Below are 17560 nucleotides of genomic sequence, written 5' to 3'. Positions count from 1 at the left end.
AGAGAAGTAGGCAACACAACCACTCAATTTGCACACTGTACATAAAATAAATAGTATGCACAGGGATCGGTCACTGACAGATTTTGAAAGAAGTGTTGTGACTGGTCACTAATTAAGAATGTGCACCTGTTATTTACATGTGATTTGTGAACTGAGGGCTTCCAGCTATTATTTTATTATGCATGCACTTATAGTTCAGATCCTGTGGTACACTGAAATTAGAATCATGTTCTTGGGGGGAAACTGATGAATTTAAACCACAGTTAACTGAACTATTTAATTGTAGGAACCATGCAATATGAGAACTGCCTATAATATAACCCATTATTTTTATATTCTTTTCTATAGGACACTAATTATGAGTGTGACAAAAATATGAATGATTTAAGATTAAAACACGAGACTTCAATGAAATTGTGTTCTTCTTTCCTAGATTCCCAGATATGGGAGGTTGTTTTCTGTTATCAGGGAGACTTTGATAGTAAAATTTGAGAAGCTCAGCCTTATGGATAGAATGATCCCATACATGAGAATTCCACTTCACAGAATGGGCTCTAGGGTACTTGGTCTATGTAGGCATAATAGGCTGTAAATATCAGGAGAGAAAGGGTAAAGGGGATAAAGAAAACAGCCCCTACTATATGTAGACATGCTTCAATTTTATAACAGTTATACTCTTATTACAACCCTGACTGGCAGATATTATTAATGATAAAAATATGTAAAAGTTGAATTTGAGCCCAGGTCACCACATTAAGAAGTATGAAAAAATCTTAGGCTGAAGCTGAGACTCAGCATTGGAGCGCTTGCCTTTGAACATGTGAGGCACTGGGTTCGATCTTCAGCACCACATAAAAATAAATAAATAAAATAAAGGTATGTGTCCATCTATAAGAAAATATTTAAAAAAAATAAGTATGAGGGGCTGGGATTGTGGCTCAACAGTACAGCGCTCACCTAGCTCGTGCAAGGCACTGGGTTCAATCCTCATCACCACATTAAAAAATAAATAAATAAAATAAAGGTAATAAAGATATTGTGTCCAACTACAACTAAGAAAAAAAAATCAAAAAAGTATTAAAAAATCTATGTTAACTCAACTCTAACTCCATTTACAAATAACATTCAGATATATGGGTAGTAAGAACGAAGGTAGAAGAGATGGACTTTTATGCTTGCCCTAATTTGAGAGCTAATTTTCCTCAATTTAGGAAGTTTTTTGTCTTCATAATGATTCTGCCAAACATTTTTTTAAAATTAATTAATTTATTATTTTTTTAAAAAAGAGAGTGAGAGGGGAGGGGGGGAGAGAGAGAGAGAGAGAGAGAGAGAGAGAGAGAGAGAGAGAGAGAGAGGGAGAATTTTTAATATTTATTTTTCAGTTCTCGGCGGACACACATCTTTGTTGGTATGTGGTGCTGAGGATTGAACCTGGGTTGCATGCATACCAGGCGAGCACGCTACCGCTTGAGCCACATCCCCAGCCCCTCTGCCAAACATTAACGCTTACTCGAAGCCTTCTCAGAATCCCCAGGCTTAGGAAACTCTTCCTCAATATTTCACTAACAACTGTATAGACCTCTACTAGATTTTCATCATCTTTTTTGCTTATATGGTTATAAGAAGTCAAACGGAGATCAATAATTGCAGACAAGGCAATAGGGAACTGACTATGATTAACTTTTACTTGCATTGGGTTTAGTTTGCTCTTCTTTTTCCAGTATTTTTTTTTTTTTCTTGGTGCTGGGGACTGAACCCAGCTCCTCATTTTTATGTAGGTGTTCACAACTATACATTTCCTGCTAAGCACAGCTTTAGCTCTAATTCCGTAAGTTTTGGTATATTAATTTTTCATTTTCTTTTTTTTTTTAAAGAGAGAGTGAGAGAGGAGAGAGAGAGAGGGAGAGAGAATTTTTAATATTTATTTTTTAGCTCTTGGCAGACACAACATCTTTGTTGGTATGTGCTGCTGAGGATCGAACCCAGGCTGCACACATGCCAGGCGAGCGCGCTACCGCTTGAGCCACATCCCCAGCCCTAATTTTTCATTTTCATTTGTCTCAAAATATTTTCTATTATATTTCTTCCTTGACCCATTGATTATTTAGGAGTATTTGTACATATTTGTTAGCTGCACAAATGTCTTTGTTATTAATTTATAATTTTACTCCATTATAGCTGGAAAACATACCTTGCATATTTTTAGTCTTTTTAAATTTATTGAAACTTGCTTTTTGACCTACCATATAGTCTATCTTGGTCAATGTTCCTGTGTATTTGAAAAGAATGTGAATTCTGCTATTGAGAGAAGACATACATATCAGTTAGTCAAGTAAGCTGGTGGTATTTTTCATGCTTTTTATACCCTTACTTATTTTTGTCTATTTGTTCTATGAATTATAGAGGAAGATGTGATAAAATCTCCAGTTGTAATTGTGGATTTGCCTATTTCTTATTGCAGTTTGTCAACTGATAAACTTCATTTGTTTTGAAGCTCTATAAGTGCATACACATTTAAAACTACTAGGTCTTCTTGATATATTGATCCTTAAAGATCATTATGTGATGCTCCTCTTTATCTCTGGCAATACTTTTTGTCTGATATTAATACAGCTGCTCCATTTTTCTTGTGTTTAGTACTTGAATGGCATGTCCTTATATTTAAACTAAGTTTCTTGTAGACCACATGGTTAGACTTTTTTTTATAATAAATCTGACAATTTCTATCTTTTTAATTGCAGTGTTTGGACCATTTATCTTTAATGTAATTATCAATGCACTGGGTTTAAATCTACTAACTTGCCTTTTGTTTTCTTTGTCCCATCTATTTTTCATTCCTTTTTCTCTATCTTCTTTTGGACTATTTGGGTACTTTTTTTTGGGGGGGGGGGCAGGCACACTGGGGATTGCACCCAGAGGTTCTTTATCACTAAGCCACATTCCAGCCCCTCTTAAAATTTTTTATTTAGAGACAGGGTGTCACAAAGTTGCTTAGTGGCTGAAGCTGGCCTTGAGCTTGTAATCCTCCTGCCTCAGCCTCCTGGGTCACTGGGATTATAGGTATATGCCACCATGCCTGGCCGTTTGGGTACTTTTTGCAATTTTATCACCATCATTGGCTTATTAACTACATTCTTATTTATTTATTTAACTTCATTTTCTTACTTATTTATTTATTTTTAGTGATTGTTCCATGACAGGGGCTGGCACATAATGGCACACAGGCCAAATCTGACTCACTGTTTTTGTAAATAAGGTTTTATTGAAACATGTAACCTACATCCATTTGTTTATCTATTGTCTATGGATGCTTTCATGCCATAACAGCAGATTTGGATAACTATAAAAAACTATAGGGGCTGGGGATGTGGCTCAAGCGGTAGCGCGCTCATCTGACATGCGTGCGGCCCGAGTTCGATCCTCAGCACCACATACCAACAAAGATGTTGTGTCCGCCGAGAACTAAACAATAAAACATTAAAAATTCTCTCTCTCTCTCTCTCTCTCTCTCCTCTCTCACTCCCTCTTTAAAAAAAACAAAAACAAAAACAAAAAACAAACTATATAACGTGCAAAGCCTAAAATATTTACCATCTGAACATGTACAGAATAAGTTTGCTGACCACTGCTCTAAAACTTGAAAATTAAGATCTTGAAACACATTGCATAATTGTACTCCAAATACAAAGTGTCTCAAACACTGACTTAGAAAGTCTATCCTCAGGAGATATCAAAGTCAATTCCTCAGATAATTACTCACATTGTTTTCCTGGTTCTTGTTATTTTTCAAGAGTGTGATAATACAATTATGAATAAAGAAAGCAAGAGTAAGCACTCCAGTCAGCTGTGGGAACTGATATCTTATCTCTAGGAGAAAAAGAGACAGAAACAAAAAAGTTAAAACTGACAAGTAGAAAATGAGTATCAGTAGTCAATAAAAATCAGTTGTCTCTGTTTTGTCCAGGGAATAAGAATATTAAAATATCTTTACAATGTTCCCAAGGTCAGTATTATACTCAAGCAAAGGAAGGAAAAGAATCAAGAAATGTCTATTCCGGGGCTAGGTTGTGGCTCAGCGGTAAAGAGCTCGCCTAGCACGTGCAAGGCCCTGGGTTCGATCCTCAGCACCACGTAAATAAAATAAAGATATTGTGTCCAACTACAACTAAAAAATAAATATTAAAAATAAATAAATAAAATAAAATAAACTTAAAAAGAAATATCTATTCTGTATAGGTACTTTATATCAATTATTCCTGATTGAAGTCACATGACTATTATATAGCTGAGCAGAATTCAAATTCAGGGTCTGACTCTAAAATCCTCTATTTTTCTAAGATCTGAATTTGCCAGAAAATTACTTCTAGAAAAGGATGGAGAATAAAAATGATCATTTAATATTTTTTAATGATGTCTAAAAAGCAATACTTAAGCTGGACAAGGTGGTGCATTCTTGTAATCCCAGTGATTTGGGAGTCTGAGACAGGAAGATAGCAAGTTTGAGGTGAGCTTCAGCAAAATAAAAACTAAAAACTTTAAAAAAAAAAAAGAAAAGGGACTAGGAATGTGGCTCCATGGAAGAGTACCCCAGGGTTCAATGACTAGTACTGGAGTTGCAGGGGAGGATTGCTTAAGTTTTAGAGATAAATGTCTGCTTAGAGGGGACTGATTAGACTATAATAGAGTTGTACAGTGGTATACAATATTTAAAAATTATGTTGTTGAGGAAGATTTTTTTTTTTGGACTTATTTTTATTTAAAAAAAATACATGTGTGAGGCTGAGGTTGTAGCTCAGTGGTAGAGTGCTTGCCTAGCATGTGTGAGGCACCGGGTTCCATTAGCACCACATAAAAATAAATAAAATACAGGCATAAAATATAATAACATTAAGGGGCTGGGGTTGTGGCTCAGTGGTAGAGCGCTTGCCTAGCATGTGTGAAGCACTGGGTTCAATTCTAGCACCACATATAAATAAATGAATAAAATAAAGATGCATCAACAGCTAAAAAAAATTTTTTTTTAAAAATTTAAAAAATACAAAAATATACGAATGTATGGGCAAAGGAAGGATAAGAACCAAGAATTGTCTATTCTGTATAGGTATTCTGTTTTTGTAAATAAGGTTTTAAAACTTTGCTGTGACAGCTGTGGGTATACTACTCCGATCTCTTTTTGAGTGAGAACTGGAAACAAGAAGTACAGTTAGCTGATGGCCTAAAGCTGCATGCCCTCATGGATCTGCTGCCCTGATCACGCACCAGTCATATTTTACTGGGCCTCGCTGAGCCAACAACTGAGCACAGCAGAGTACTCGGGCCTGACCACTTCTGCCTATTCCTGGATTTCTACACTGGTAATCTTTAACCAGAGGTTCACATTTGGGTTGTCTAAGACTTTCTGAATCTATTTCTGCTCAGTCCATCTCCTTTCCTTCTCTCCTTTCATAGAGCTCTGAGTCACACTGTGGTCCTACTAGTCACCTATGACTCCTGCTCCCCTCCCCCAATCCCTTTATCTTTCATTAAGGGCTACCACAATTTCTTATACTTCTCACTCCATATCTGTGTTTGCTCGTAAGAGAACCTGAACTGACGAGAGTTGGTATTGGAAGTGATGTGATAAAGAGGGCAGTAAGAAGGGATTTGGGTCTTGGGTCACTTATTCAACTTTCAGTTATCATCCATGCTGACCTCATGCTATCTTCCAAGGTTCTCCGAGTGTTTTCACTATCATTATTTTGAGGGATACTGTGTTAATTTAGAGAGAGTGGATAAATGAGGCTATAGTACTTCTGACCTTTTCCTTCTTTTTGGTATTATTGGACTGCAGCAGTCCTATTATGAGTTCTGTTTATGGGCAGGGAATTACAGGACTATCTTTCTTTGAGTCTCCTGAAGACAGAAGCCCATCTTCCAAGTAAGGAGGAAGGACAGTCTTATAGCTGGCCTTCAAAGTTATTTTTAGTTTTAAAAGAGAAGAAGGCTTTTGGGGCTGGGATGTTGGCTCAGTGGTAGAGCGCTTGCCTAGCATGCATGAGGCACTGGGTTTGATTCTCAGCACCACATACAAACAAAATAAAAAATTTCATCAACAACTAATAAAGATTTTTTTTTAACAAAAGAGAAGGCTTTTCATGATTGAGCTTCTGCCTTTTAGCCCTTCCTTTTTCCCTATTACTTCCTCAGCAAATATTCTTTCACTAGCCATTCAAATCCTCATAATTTCCTAAATAAGTCATGTTATTTCAGGCCTTCACTGTTGCTTGAACATGTTGTTCCCATGACCTGGCATATTCCTGTCCCCCAGTTCTTCTCTTAGAGAACTCCTGTTGGCTGGCCCTTTAAAAAATTCCCTTTTGAACCCTTTTCTGACCCCTAACTTATTTATAAGCAATTCCTCTATCCTGTTATATCTACTGTGCATATCTTTGTATTATGATTGTTAATTCACAACAATTAATTGATCTTAATGCTCAGCTGTAACCTCATGGAGGGCAGTGGATCATCTCTTATATTACAGTTTGTCAAGTATTAGGGGTACTCATTTATTCTTAAGAACTGAAGGACTCTCAGCCATGAGAAATGTCCAAATTCTATTTTAAACTGCTTTCAGAATGATTTTGATTTTTGCTAAGACTTATCAGTTTTCAATAAACTCTTTTTCAATTTGGCTGACCTTGTCTTTCAGAGCAGCCAGCCTCTATGACCTCTAAGTCATCTTGTGAAGTATTTGTTAGTTGGTCCTTTGCCACCTTTTCTAATTAATTCAGATGACATCACTTCTATGTTTCTAACTTGTCAAATTACAGTAGTAAATATCCAGCTTTTTGCAATTAACTAGACAAATCACTTTTCAAATAAATTTCTTGCAAACCTGAGATTCTCTTAAGCACACATTTCATTTTTTTTTTCTTGGTTGTTCAAAACATTACAAAGCTCTTGACATATCATATTTCATACATTAGATTCAAGTGGGTTATGAACTCCCATTTTTACCCCAAATACAGATTGCAGAATCACATCGGTTACACATCCACATTTTTACATAATGCCATATTAGTAACTGTTGTATTCTGCTATCTTTCCTATCCTCTACTATCCCTCCTCCCCTCCCCTCCCATCTTCTCTCTCTACCCTCTCTACTGTAATTCATTTCTCTCCTTGTTTTTTTCCCCATTCCCCTCATAACCTCTTCTATGTAATTTTGTATAACAATGAGGGTCTCCTTCCATTTCCATGCAATTTCCCTTTTCTCTCCCTTTCCCTCCCACCTCATGTCTCTGTTTAATGTTAAACTTTTCCTCCTGCTCTTCCTCTCTGCTCTGTTCTTAGTTGCTATCATTATATCAAAGAAGACATTTGGCATTTGTTTTTTAGGGATTGGCTAGCTTCACTTAGCATAATCTACTCTAATGCCATCCATTTCCCTGCAAATTCCATGATTTTGTCATTTTTTTAGTGCTGTGTAATACTCCATTGTGTATAAATGCCACATTTTTTTTTTATCAATTCATCTATTGAAGGGCATCTGGGTTGGTTCCACAGTCTAGCTATTGTGAATTGTGCTGCTATGAACATCGATGTGGCAGTATCCCTATATTACGCTCTTTAAGGTCTTCAGGGAATAGTCCGAGAAGGGTAATTAATAGCTGGGTCAAATGGTGGTTCCATTCCCAGCTTTCCCAGGAATCTCCATAATGCTTTCCAAATTGGCTGCACCAATTTGCAGTCCCACCAGCCATGTACAAGTGTACCCTTTTCCCCACATCCTCGCCAGCACTTGTTGTTGTTTTGACTTCATAATGGCTGCCAATCTTACTGGAGTGAGATGGTATCTTAGGGTGGTTTTGATTTGCATTTCTCTGACTGCTAGAGATGGTGAGCATTTTTTCATGTACTTGTTGATTGATTGTATGTCCTCCTCTGAAAAGTGTCTGTTCAGGTCCTTGGCCCATTTATTGATTGGGTTATTTGTTATCTTATTGTCTAATTTTTTGAGTTCTTTGTATACTCTGGATATTAGGGCTCTATCTGAAGTGTGAGGAGTAAAAATTTGTTCCCATGATGTAGGCTCCCTATTTATCTCTCTTATTGTTTCTCCTGCTGAGAAAAAACTTTTTAGTTTAAGTAAGTCCCGTTTGTTGATTCTTGTTATTAACTCTTGTGCTATGGGTGTCCTATTAAGGAATTTGGAGCCCGACCCCACAATATGTAGATTGGAGCCAACTTTTTCTTCTATCAGACGCAGAGCCTCTGATTTGATATCAAGCTCCTTGATCCATTTTGAGTTAACTTTTGTGCATGGTGAGAGGAGGGGATTCAGTTTCATTTTGTTGCATATGGATTTCCAATTTTCCCAGCACCATTTGTTGAAGATGCTATCCTTCCTCCATTGCATGCTTTTAGCCCCTTTATCAAATATAAGATAGTTGTAACTTTGTGGATTAGTCTCTGTGTCCTCTATTCTGTACCATTGGTCCACTCGCCTGTTTTGGTACCAGTTCCATGCTGTTTTTGTTACTATTGCTCTGTAGTATAGTTTGAAATCTGGTATTGCTATGCCGCCTGATTCACACTTCCTGCTTAGAGTTTCTTTTGCTATTCTGGGTCTTTTATTTTTCCATATGAATTTCATGATTGCTTTATCTATTTCTACAAGAAATGCCATTGGGATTTTGATTGGCATTGCATTAAACCTATAGAGAACTTTTGGTAATATCACCATTTTGATGATGTTAATTCTGCCTATCCATGAACAGGGTACATTTTTCCATCTTCTAAGATCTTCTTCTATTTCTCTCTTTAGGGTTCTATAGTTTTCATTGTATAAAAAAGGGGCTTGGGATGTAGTTCAGTGATACCAAACTAGTACCACAACAAAACAAACAACAAGAAAACATCATTCTAGCTGCTAATGTAGAACAGATTGTGGTCAGGAAGACACAGCAGAGATAACAAGATTAACTAAGAGACCACTGTAATAATCCAGGTGAGATTAGTATCTTGACATAGTTCTTTCTGATAGAAACGGTAAGAAGTATTCAGATTCTCATTTTTTTCCCCAAAGTAAAATAGACACACTTTGCAGATGGATTAGATATGGGATGGTAGTGAAGAAAGAACAAAGACTGAAAAGTTTTTGGCTTGAGTAACTGGAAAACTGAGCTATTGTTTTTAAGAGAAAAAAACAATAGGAGAACAGTAGGTTTAAACAGGTGGGTGGGTGGGGCCATGTGGATGTTGAAGTTTTTTACATATTTGATTTTTGTCAATTTAAGTTTAAGACATCTATACGGAGATGCAGAAGGGGGAAGTAGATGTATGCTTATGGACTTCAGTGGAGAATCTAGGCTAGAGACATACAATTGGGACTAGTCAAGTCACCATATGGATAATATACAAAGGCAGGTAACTGTATGACATTACTTAGGGAATAAGGGTAAAGAGAAAAGAGATATGAGTACTAAACCTTGGATGACTTACAATTAGAGGTCAGACATTTGAGAAGCAGCCAAGTTACAAAGAAGAGTCAAGAAAGAATGAGGCTTTAGAAATGAAGTAAAGAAGGTGTTCCAAGATGGAACCAAACACGAATAAGAATCGTGAAAATCACTGGTTATCATGGAATGTCTAGGGCAAAAGCCTACAAAAATTGTGGTATGTATGTGTATTAAGAATTGTAATGCAAAAAAAAAAAAAGAAGAAGAAGAAGAATAGTGTTACCTTAGATTAGGTAGAGGGAAGTGAAAAGAGGGGAAGGCAGGAGATGTGGGGATAAGAAAGATAGTAGAATGAAACAGACTTTATTACTTTATGTATGTATGTGACTGCATGACCAATGTGATTCTACAATATGTACACTCAGAAAAATGAGAAATTATATCCCATCTATGTATGATATATCAAAGTATATAAGTGCACTCTACTGTCATATATAACTAATTAAAACAAATAAAGAATTTAAAAAACTTATATATATATACATATAAATAAATAAAAGAAGAGAGTTCAAGGCAAAATGGAAGGAGAACTTAGAGAGAGTGAGCATATGTAAGTCTTCCAAATTGTTTCTTCAAAGGGAGGCAACAGCTAGAGGGAATCATGGGACCACATAATTTTTTTTTCTTTTTAGATTGGAGATTATTTTACATATTGGTAGAAATAACTCAAAAGAGGAAAAATTGATACATGATTTCAGAGAAAAAAGGGATAATTTTAAAGGTAAAGTCCTTCAGTAGGGAAGAAAGGGAGGAAAAAAAGTTTACATGGGTTTTTCTTATCCTCATTTCCCCCAATTACTTGGAAGGAAGAGTGATGATGGCATCTACACGACTTGAAGAGTAAATTTTTGGAAGAAAGAGTATATAAGATTCACCAAGAACTATAAGTTTATCTGAGGAAAGATTTTATCTCCACTAGTCTTTCTTTGGTGGATTGAATCCAGAGTCCAGTAAATGGTAGGCAAGTGGTCTACCAAAAAGCTACCTTCTTTTTATTTTATTTACACTTTTTATCTAATTTTGAGGCAGGCTCTTGTTAAGTTGCTCAGGTGGGCCTCAAACTTGTGATCTTTCCGGCCTCAGCTTCTCAAGTAAGTGGTGTACCACCATGCCTCATTTCAATTTCTGGTTTTCAATTAGTCTCTACTGAAAAAGGTTTACAGCATATTTTCATTCTTGAGAAATTTCTTAATGACAAATAAAATAATTTTAGGATCATAAATATCAATACAAACTTTTTTTAGTTTTATGACTCTTCCTTTATGTCATTTTTAAATGAAGTCATGTGAAATAAATTACCTAGTATCTATTCAAATGTTTTTTGTGTTTTCTATATATTTATCTTTTCCCTTTCTTTATCTCTATTTCTAATCTTCTATCATTAGCAGAAACTTTTATCATTAAGAGGTTTTACAAATCACAGTAGACCTAATTTTAGAAAATAATATCCTAGACTTTTTAATCAATCAATGAAAAAACTAGCTTTAAATTGACATTTTCATCAGTATCCAACTTTGAATATAATCTTGGAGAGAACAGTGCCTTTTATGTCCCAGTACTTCCTTTATCCTGAATCTACACTGACTTCTAAGTCTTTATGGGCTTCGAATAAAAATGAAGAATCAAAGCTAACATAATCAAATATTCTGAACACAAGAAGCCACAGTAATTGGACTCTACAATATCCAATGAATAGCATCTCCATGCACCTGAAAAACTCAGGAATGTACTAACAATGGGAAGAAATGGGGTGGTAGAGAACTGTAATTACATATTTTGGAAGATAATCCAAGATACTGAGTAGATACTAGAATTCTTGACTGCCTAAATCAATGACTTAAGAATGAAAAGTGGTCTTTTTACACCACCAACAAAATTATGTACTATTTTCTTATTATTAGTTTTCAAGGCATTTGTCTAATAGCTACTTCCATTTTCTAATCTGTCTCCTCATTTAGCATTATTTATTTATTGTTTCACAGTACTTTTCTCATGTCCAAAATATTCTTTTTTTTTTTTTTTTTGGTGGTGCTGGGGATTTGAACCCAGCATGTGAGGCAAGCATTCTACCAACTAAGCTATATCTCAGCCCCTCATGTCCAAAATATTCTATATTTGGGTAAAGAGGAAATTACCAAGCTATAAGCATGAGGAAGGAAAGGGGCAAGGAGAGGCAAACATTAAATAATCACAATTTTAGCCTGAGAAACAGTAAAACCCATAAGGGGAACATTGTTTTAATAAGAAGTATCATCCATATATATCACTGACCATGTTCTAAGTCTTTGAAATTCTAGGGGTATATTTCTTAGAAAAGCCTAGAGAATTATTAAATTTCCAACTGCATTGTAACATAAACGAATCAAGTGGAAAAGACAAAGGGCCCTGGTTATCCCTAACTGTAAGAAATCCCAATTGTGGTCCAATTTTAAGCTTACTAGCATTAAGTGTTCAATATAAAAGAAAACACTATTTGGTTTAAAATAGCATATAATAATAATTTAACTTACAGATCACATTATTATAATTTATTAGTATGTTATTTTGCCAAAACAACTCACCTGGTACAAAAAATTCTGTTGGCATAAACCAGTGAAATTCCAAATGAAATCCCAAGCGAATAGCTTTCAAGGTAACAAGAAAAATCAAATAGAGAACAGATACTGTGCCTGCAAGAAAAAAAAAAAAATCCAGAAACTGTTTATCATTTTTATATGTGTATGTGTATGTGTGTGTGTTTTTTTAGGGGGGGGGTTGAATCTAGGAGTGCTTTACTACTAAACTTCTCCCCAGCCCTTTTTGTTTTTTGAGACAGGGCCTCACTAAGTTGCTGAGGCTGGCCTTGAACCTGTGATCTTCCTGCCTCAGCCTCCCTAACTGCTGGAATTACAGGTGTACGCCACTGTGTTCAACTATTCTCTTTGTGTGCTTTACAGACTTTTTAAAAATCAAACCTTGTTTCCTTATTCTTGCCAAAGTGTGAAAAATTGTTACCTTCATTGATTATCTCTACTAAAATCAAACTGGGACCTAAAGAATAGAAATAAGTAATATGAGTTACCAGAAAACAAAAACTTAAGTAGTAAGCCTAAGAAGAACTGGATGAAGGTAGCTCACATATTGCTAAATGCAAAATGCTTAATTTACTTATGAGCTGAGTTTGATGGAAGACACAAACAAAGGGTCCATTACAAAACTGTAAGGTTACACAGGAGAAAAAAACAACATGAAACTATAACTTTTATTCTTTGTATTGATGCTAGTGACAGTCAATAGGCTGAAAAAGTCTGTCACAAAAATTAATGTGAAATGATAAGAAAGGAAAGAAAGTAATAAATGTAGATCATAAACATTTGAGAAAGTCAAACAATCCATAAACAATCTGATCTAATATTTACATGAGTGCTGAATGATTAGTGCTGTTTGTTCTTGAAAAAATTCCAGATTCCTTTCCCAGGTGTTATATACAAGGTGGAGTGGGCAGTCACAATGTTTTAGCAGAGCAGAAGTCAGAGGATTATTTCTTTTGAGGAAGTTAAGTCCAGTCATTATAGAGCATAGTCAGGAAGTTTAGGAATATCCTTAGATGCTAAATTCTCTAAAGAAGGTTTAGTTGTAAAATAAAGGCAAAGTACCAAGGAAAAGAACAAAAGCTTTATATCCTTCAACCTGGTTAGAAGTCTGGTGATTGTTTTGCTGAAATGAGCAAATCCTTCCACAAGTTTCTATGCTTTCAAAAGATTTGTTCCACTGGAAAGTCAGCAAGCAAATCAGGAAACCACAAATGAGCCATATAAGCTCTACTGTGGGTTTAGAGATTAGCTGATTCAGAAAGGATGAAAACAAGAGGCCAAAGCTTATATAACCACAAATCTATTATTTTCTGTGTCGTGCGTGTAAAGTAGCTTATAGTGAATTCGGTTCTAAGGCAGAAAAGCAGAGAATGTATCTTAACCTCCTCTTTTCATCTTCTGGAAACCCAGCTACATTTTGGGTTTCCACCATCAAGTTCCTTGATGTGATGGATAATCTGATTATTTTATGCTATACTGCCTACCAGGGGATAAGATACACAGGGGGAGATAAAATCCTACAGTCTACTTGGGCCTATCAATTCTTTATGAATGACATCCTTGCATTTTCTCTAGTTAACCAGATTTGAGCTTTCCCTGCGGATCGAAAATAAGGTTAAAACATTGCTTTAGTGAAAAAGAATCACTGAAAGAGGTCTGTTACTTTAAGGAAACAATAGTATTCTAAGAAAGAAAATGCACTGAGGAAGAGAGCAAAAACAGAATAAACCTTAGAAGCTCGAGCTAGATAATGATATTCTAAGTTCAAATGATAATTCTATGCAATACTCTTAAATGGAAATGACAGGAAAAAAACATTCCATAACGTCCTGTAATAAGTTCTAATGTTTCCAAACCTTAAAGTTGAGGATTTGTATAATATCCATTTTGATCTCTCCTCCTGAAATTTTAGTCAATTTCCTCTAGTTGTACTCTCAGAAAAAATATAGAAAGAGTTATCTAGTAAGGTTAGAATGGGAAACAAAATAACTTATATCTCAAAACACCAAAGAACAAAAAAGGACTTGAAATGATCATCTACATTTTTCTCTGTGCCAAAAAAACACAACAAAATGCAGAGCACTATATGAACAAATTCAACATAGATGAATAGGCCTAGCAAGTAACTTTCTCCCCAGAACCATATTTTCACAGAATCTAACATGTATTCTACTACACAGAATTTCCACAATACAGTATCATGTCTTACCTAGGATATTAAATTTTGAAAAAAACGAAGGAGATTTAAAATTGAGCAGTGGCAGGAGAAGCCCTATGAGGTAAAACGGCACGGTCTTGGACTTATTCCACCACTTTTCAAACTGTTGGACTTCTGTGTCATTGGCACGGAAAATCATAGAGCCATTGTCAGGATGGTCACCACTCCCAGCATTTGGACAAATCACTGCAACAGTAAAACACCACATTAGAGAAGACCATGAAGTAGAAATGTCCATCCCCACAGACTGATATTTGCTCAACTTTTACTAAACACTAAGCTTCTCCTCTATGACAAAAATGTAGAAATATATTTAGTCACATTAGGAATTTTTCATCTAAAAATGAATTAAAAATGAGGGAATCTTAGAAAATTTTGAGGTACATTCTTAATTTCTGTTGAAAACTATAAAATATCCCATCAAATATCCCTTGGTTCCAATTCGAGAGAGAAAATATTGGACTAAATGGCATTCAGTCCTATTTGTTCAATAACACAAAAAATGTCATTCAGGGTTAACTGTTGTACTATTAACTCATTAAAGGACAAAGGGTAGGTTTCTTTTAATACAAATAGAATATATAGGTTTGGAATAAAAAGCAGACATTTCTACAATAATAACTACCATGGTACTTCCCAAACCTAATCATTGGTGAAAATTAAACAGCCTTGAATTTTAGCAATCCAAAATAATTCTGGAAGTTTATCACCCTTGATAGAAGCCCAACAGCTGGCTGACATTACTAGAAAATTAGTAAAGTGCACATATGTGTGTATTATGCACATACACATGCATACACACATACACATATTGTTTGTTTGTTTGTTTTTGGTGGTACTGGGATAGAACCTAGAGATGCTCTATCACTGAGCTACATCCCCAGATCTTTTTAATTTTTATTTTGAGATAGCATCTCCTTAAATTGCCTAGGCTGGCCTCACACTTGCAAACGTCCTGCCTTAGCTTTCCTAGTCATTGGGATTACAGGCATATAGCACTATGCCTAGCAAACGTATTTTTTCTTAATATTGATTTACAGGTGGCAATTTCTTCTATTATTAGATACTGTACAAATCATTCTCATTGTTTCTAATTTTACAAAAGAGCTTTTGATAGTAATCAGCATTCTTAATACTAGTGAAAATCACTTATACTCAGCAACTGTCATATTCATCACTAGTCAAAGAGAAAGAACATTTATTTTATTATGAATTTTATTCTCTACCTATTTTTTGGTATGCCACAAAACCAAACATTTAATTTTTTCTCTTGTTCTTTTTTTTCTTAGCATCTTCTCTCTCTCTCTCTCTCTCTCTCTCTCTCTCTCTCTCTCTCTCTCTCTCTCTCTTTTTTTTTTTTTTTGGTGATATTGGGGATTGAACCAGGGCCTTGTGCATAGGAGGCAAGCACTCTACCAACTGAGCCATATCCCCAGCCCCTTTTTCTTTCTTAGCATCTTAACATGTACCTTTTTCTTCTATGCTCTGGAAAAAAAATTGTCTTTGCTAACTGTAGTAGTAAAGAGCACAGGCTATGAAAGTAAATTGACCAAAACATCTGCTACGTAACAGATGTTTTTGGGCAAATTAACTTCTCTGTGTCTTGGATCCTACATTTACAAAGTGGAGCTAACAGTTTACCTTATAGTGTTGCTGTGAAATGTTTAGAACAATGTCTTTGCCAAGTAAATATTCAATAAATATGAGCTACAATTATTTTGCACTAACTAAGATGGGTTGTTTCATACTTTATTTACCATACTGTTTCAAAATGAATATTAAAAGATAAATCAAGACATGCTGATATTAACACAAGTTATCACTATGCAAAGTAAACTGACTTTGCTGATGGTACTTTCCAAATTATCAACATAATTGTAATATTTATGACCTCATGGATGAAATTACTCCCTGCTGCAGAAGAAATTCTATGAGATAATTAATAAGCTACTTCCATCAATGGTATCAGAATAGCTATACAGCAAAATCATTTTCTCCTTTAAGACAAGATTCTTTGAAAATTCTGGAGTAAGGAACAAGGTACAAGAGATTTTAATAGAGCAATTCAAATGAATTATTTTATTCTCAGGAATAAAAGCTGGTTATTCACTCATTTTCAATAGTTGACAACTGACAGGTTAATCAGGCTTAATTAAGGGGTAAAGTAAGACACTGAACAGCAAGCATTGGAATGTATGCTTCATGAGAAGTGTGACTACTGTCTGTTCATTATTATAAACCCAGTGCTTATAACAGCTCCTGACACATACTGGGCTTAATAAATATTAGTGATCAATGTGTACCTCCATAAAAATGGCATCAATTTAGCATTCCTGAAACCTAACTCACAAAGCTTTAGGTAATGTTCAAGATTAACAGCAAAATTGAAAAAAAAAAAAAAAAAGAACAGCAAAACTGTCAACAAGGTTACAACCGTGTTTACATTCATTTTCCCTATGGTTTCTATCCTGGTTTAAACCCACTGGCCACAATGGGTTTATTTTAATTTTTAAAAATTTTTATGTTTTTGTGGAGCTGAAGATTCACCCTAGGATCTTTCACATGTGCTCTACTGTTGGGCTACACTGCCAGCCCCAAGAATTTATTTTTAGTAAATAAATTAAAGGAAAATTTTATTAGTCTCTTTTCAGTATCAGGAAATTATTTTATTAATTACAAGTCTGTGTAGCCTATAGATTAGTAACTAAAATATTACACACCTAAAATTAAGTTAACAAACTGAAAACTATGCTTCTAGACACCTAACCCAAGAAGTGATGTAGGTTCTTGAAAATATTGATTATTCAGGTAATACAGACACTCTGAGCTTAACTATGTGTTGTATAATACAGGTTGCATATCCCTTATCTGAAATGCTTGGGACCAAAAGTGGTTCAGATTTTGGATTATTTGCAGTGATTTTACCAGCTGCACATCTCTAATTTTTGCTTTGTTTTGGATGATGCTGGGGGATAGAACTCAGCACAACAAGCATGTAGGCAAGCACTCTAGCATTGAGCTATATCCCCAGCCCCCCCCCCCAATCTGATTTTGGAACATTTTAGATTTCAGGTTTTTGAATCAGGGATATATAACATGTATGAACTAAATATTTTCCAGCTCACATTAACACAACCTATTGACTAGTTCATATCAACATAAACTTTTTTGGAGTTTTTTAAAAAAATGTATCAGTTACCAATAATTTAGTAGCAGCTCTGTTAACATAATAATAATAATAATAATAATAATAATAATAATAATAATAT

General features: G+C 35.1%; 1 protein-coding gene across 6 annotated transcripts in view; it reads right to left on the bottom strand.

Annotated features, from left to right (window-relative positions):
• Slc38a9 (solute carrier family 38 member 9) overlaps positions 1–17560 on the bottom strand; it is a 97355-nt gene that overhangs the window by 23611 nt on the left and 56184 nt on the right. For all 6 annotated transcript variants that reach the window (XR_002483339.3, XM_040271904.2, XM_005319624.5 and 3 more), the window contains 3 exons: positions 14283–14477; positions 12062–12169; positions 3761–3867 (listed from right to left, as the gene is read on the bottom strand). Coding sequence is in view for 5 of the 6 variants with exons in the window: in XM_040271904.2 (XP_040127838.2) it covers positions 3761–3867; positions 12062–12169; positions 14283–14477 (410 nt within the window). In the remaining variant the exon portion in view is untranslated. The remainder of the gene's footprint in view (positions 1–3760; positions 3868–12061; positions 12170–14282; positions 14478–17560) is intronic.

The sequence above is a fragment of the Ictidomys tridecemlineatus genome, chromosome 1 (genome assembly GCF_052094955.1).
Source record: "Ictidomys tridecemlineatus isolate mIctTri1 chromosome 1, mIctTri1.hap1, whole genome shotgun sequence".
NCBI classification, from domain to species: domain Eukaryota; kingdom Metazoa; phylum Chordata; class Mammalia; order Rodentia; family Sciuridae; genus Ictidomys; species Ictidomys tridecemlineatus.
The sequence above is the reverse complement of the archived record's forward strand: the minus strand, read 5'-3'. Positions and strand labels throughout refer to the sequence as shown.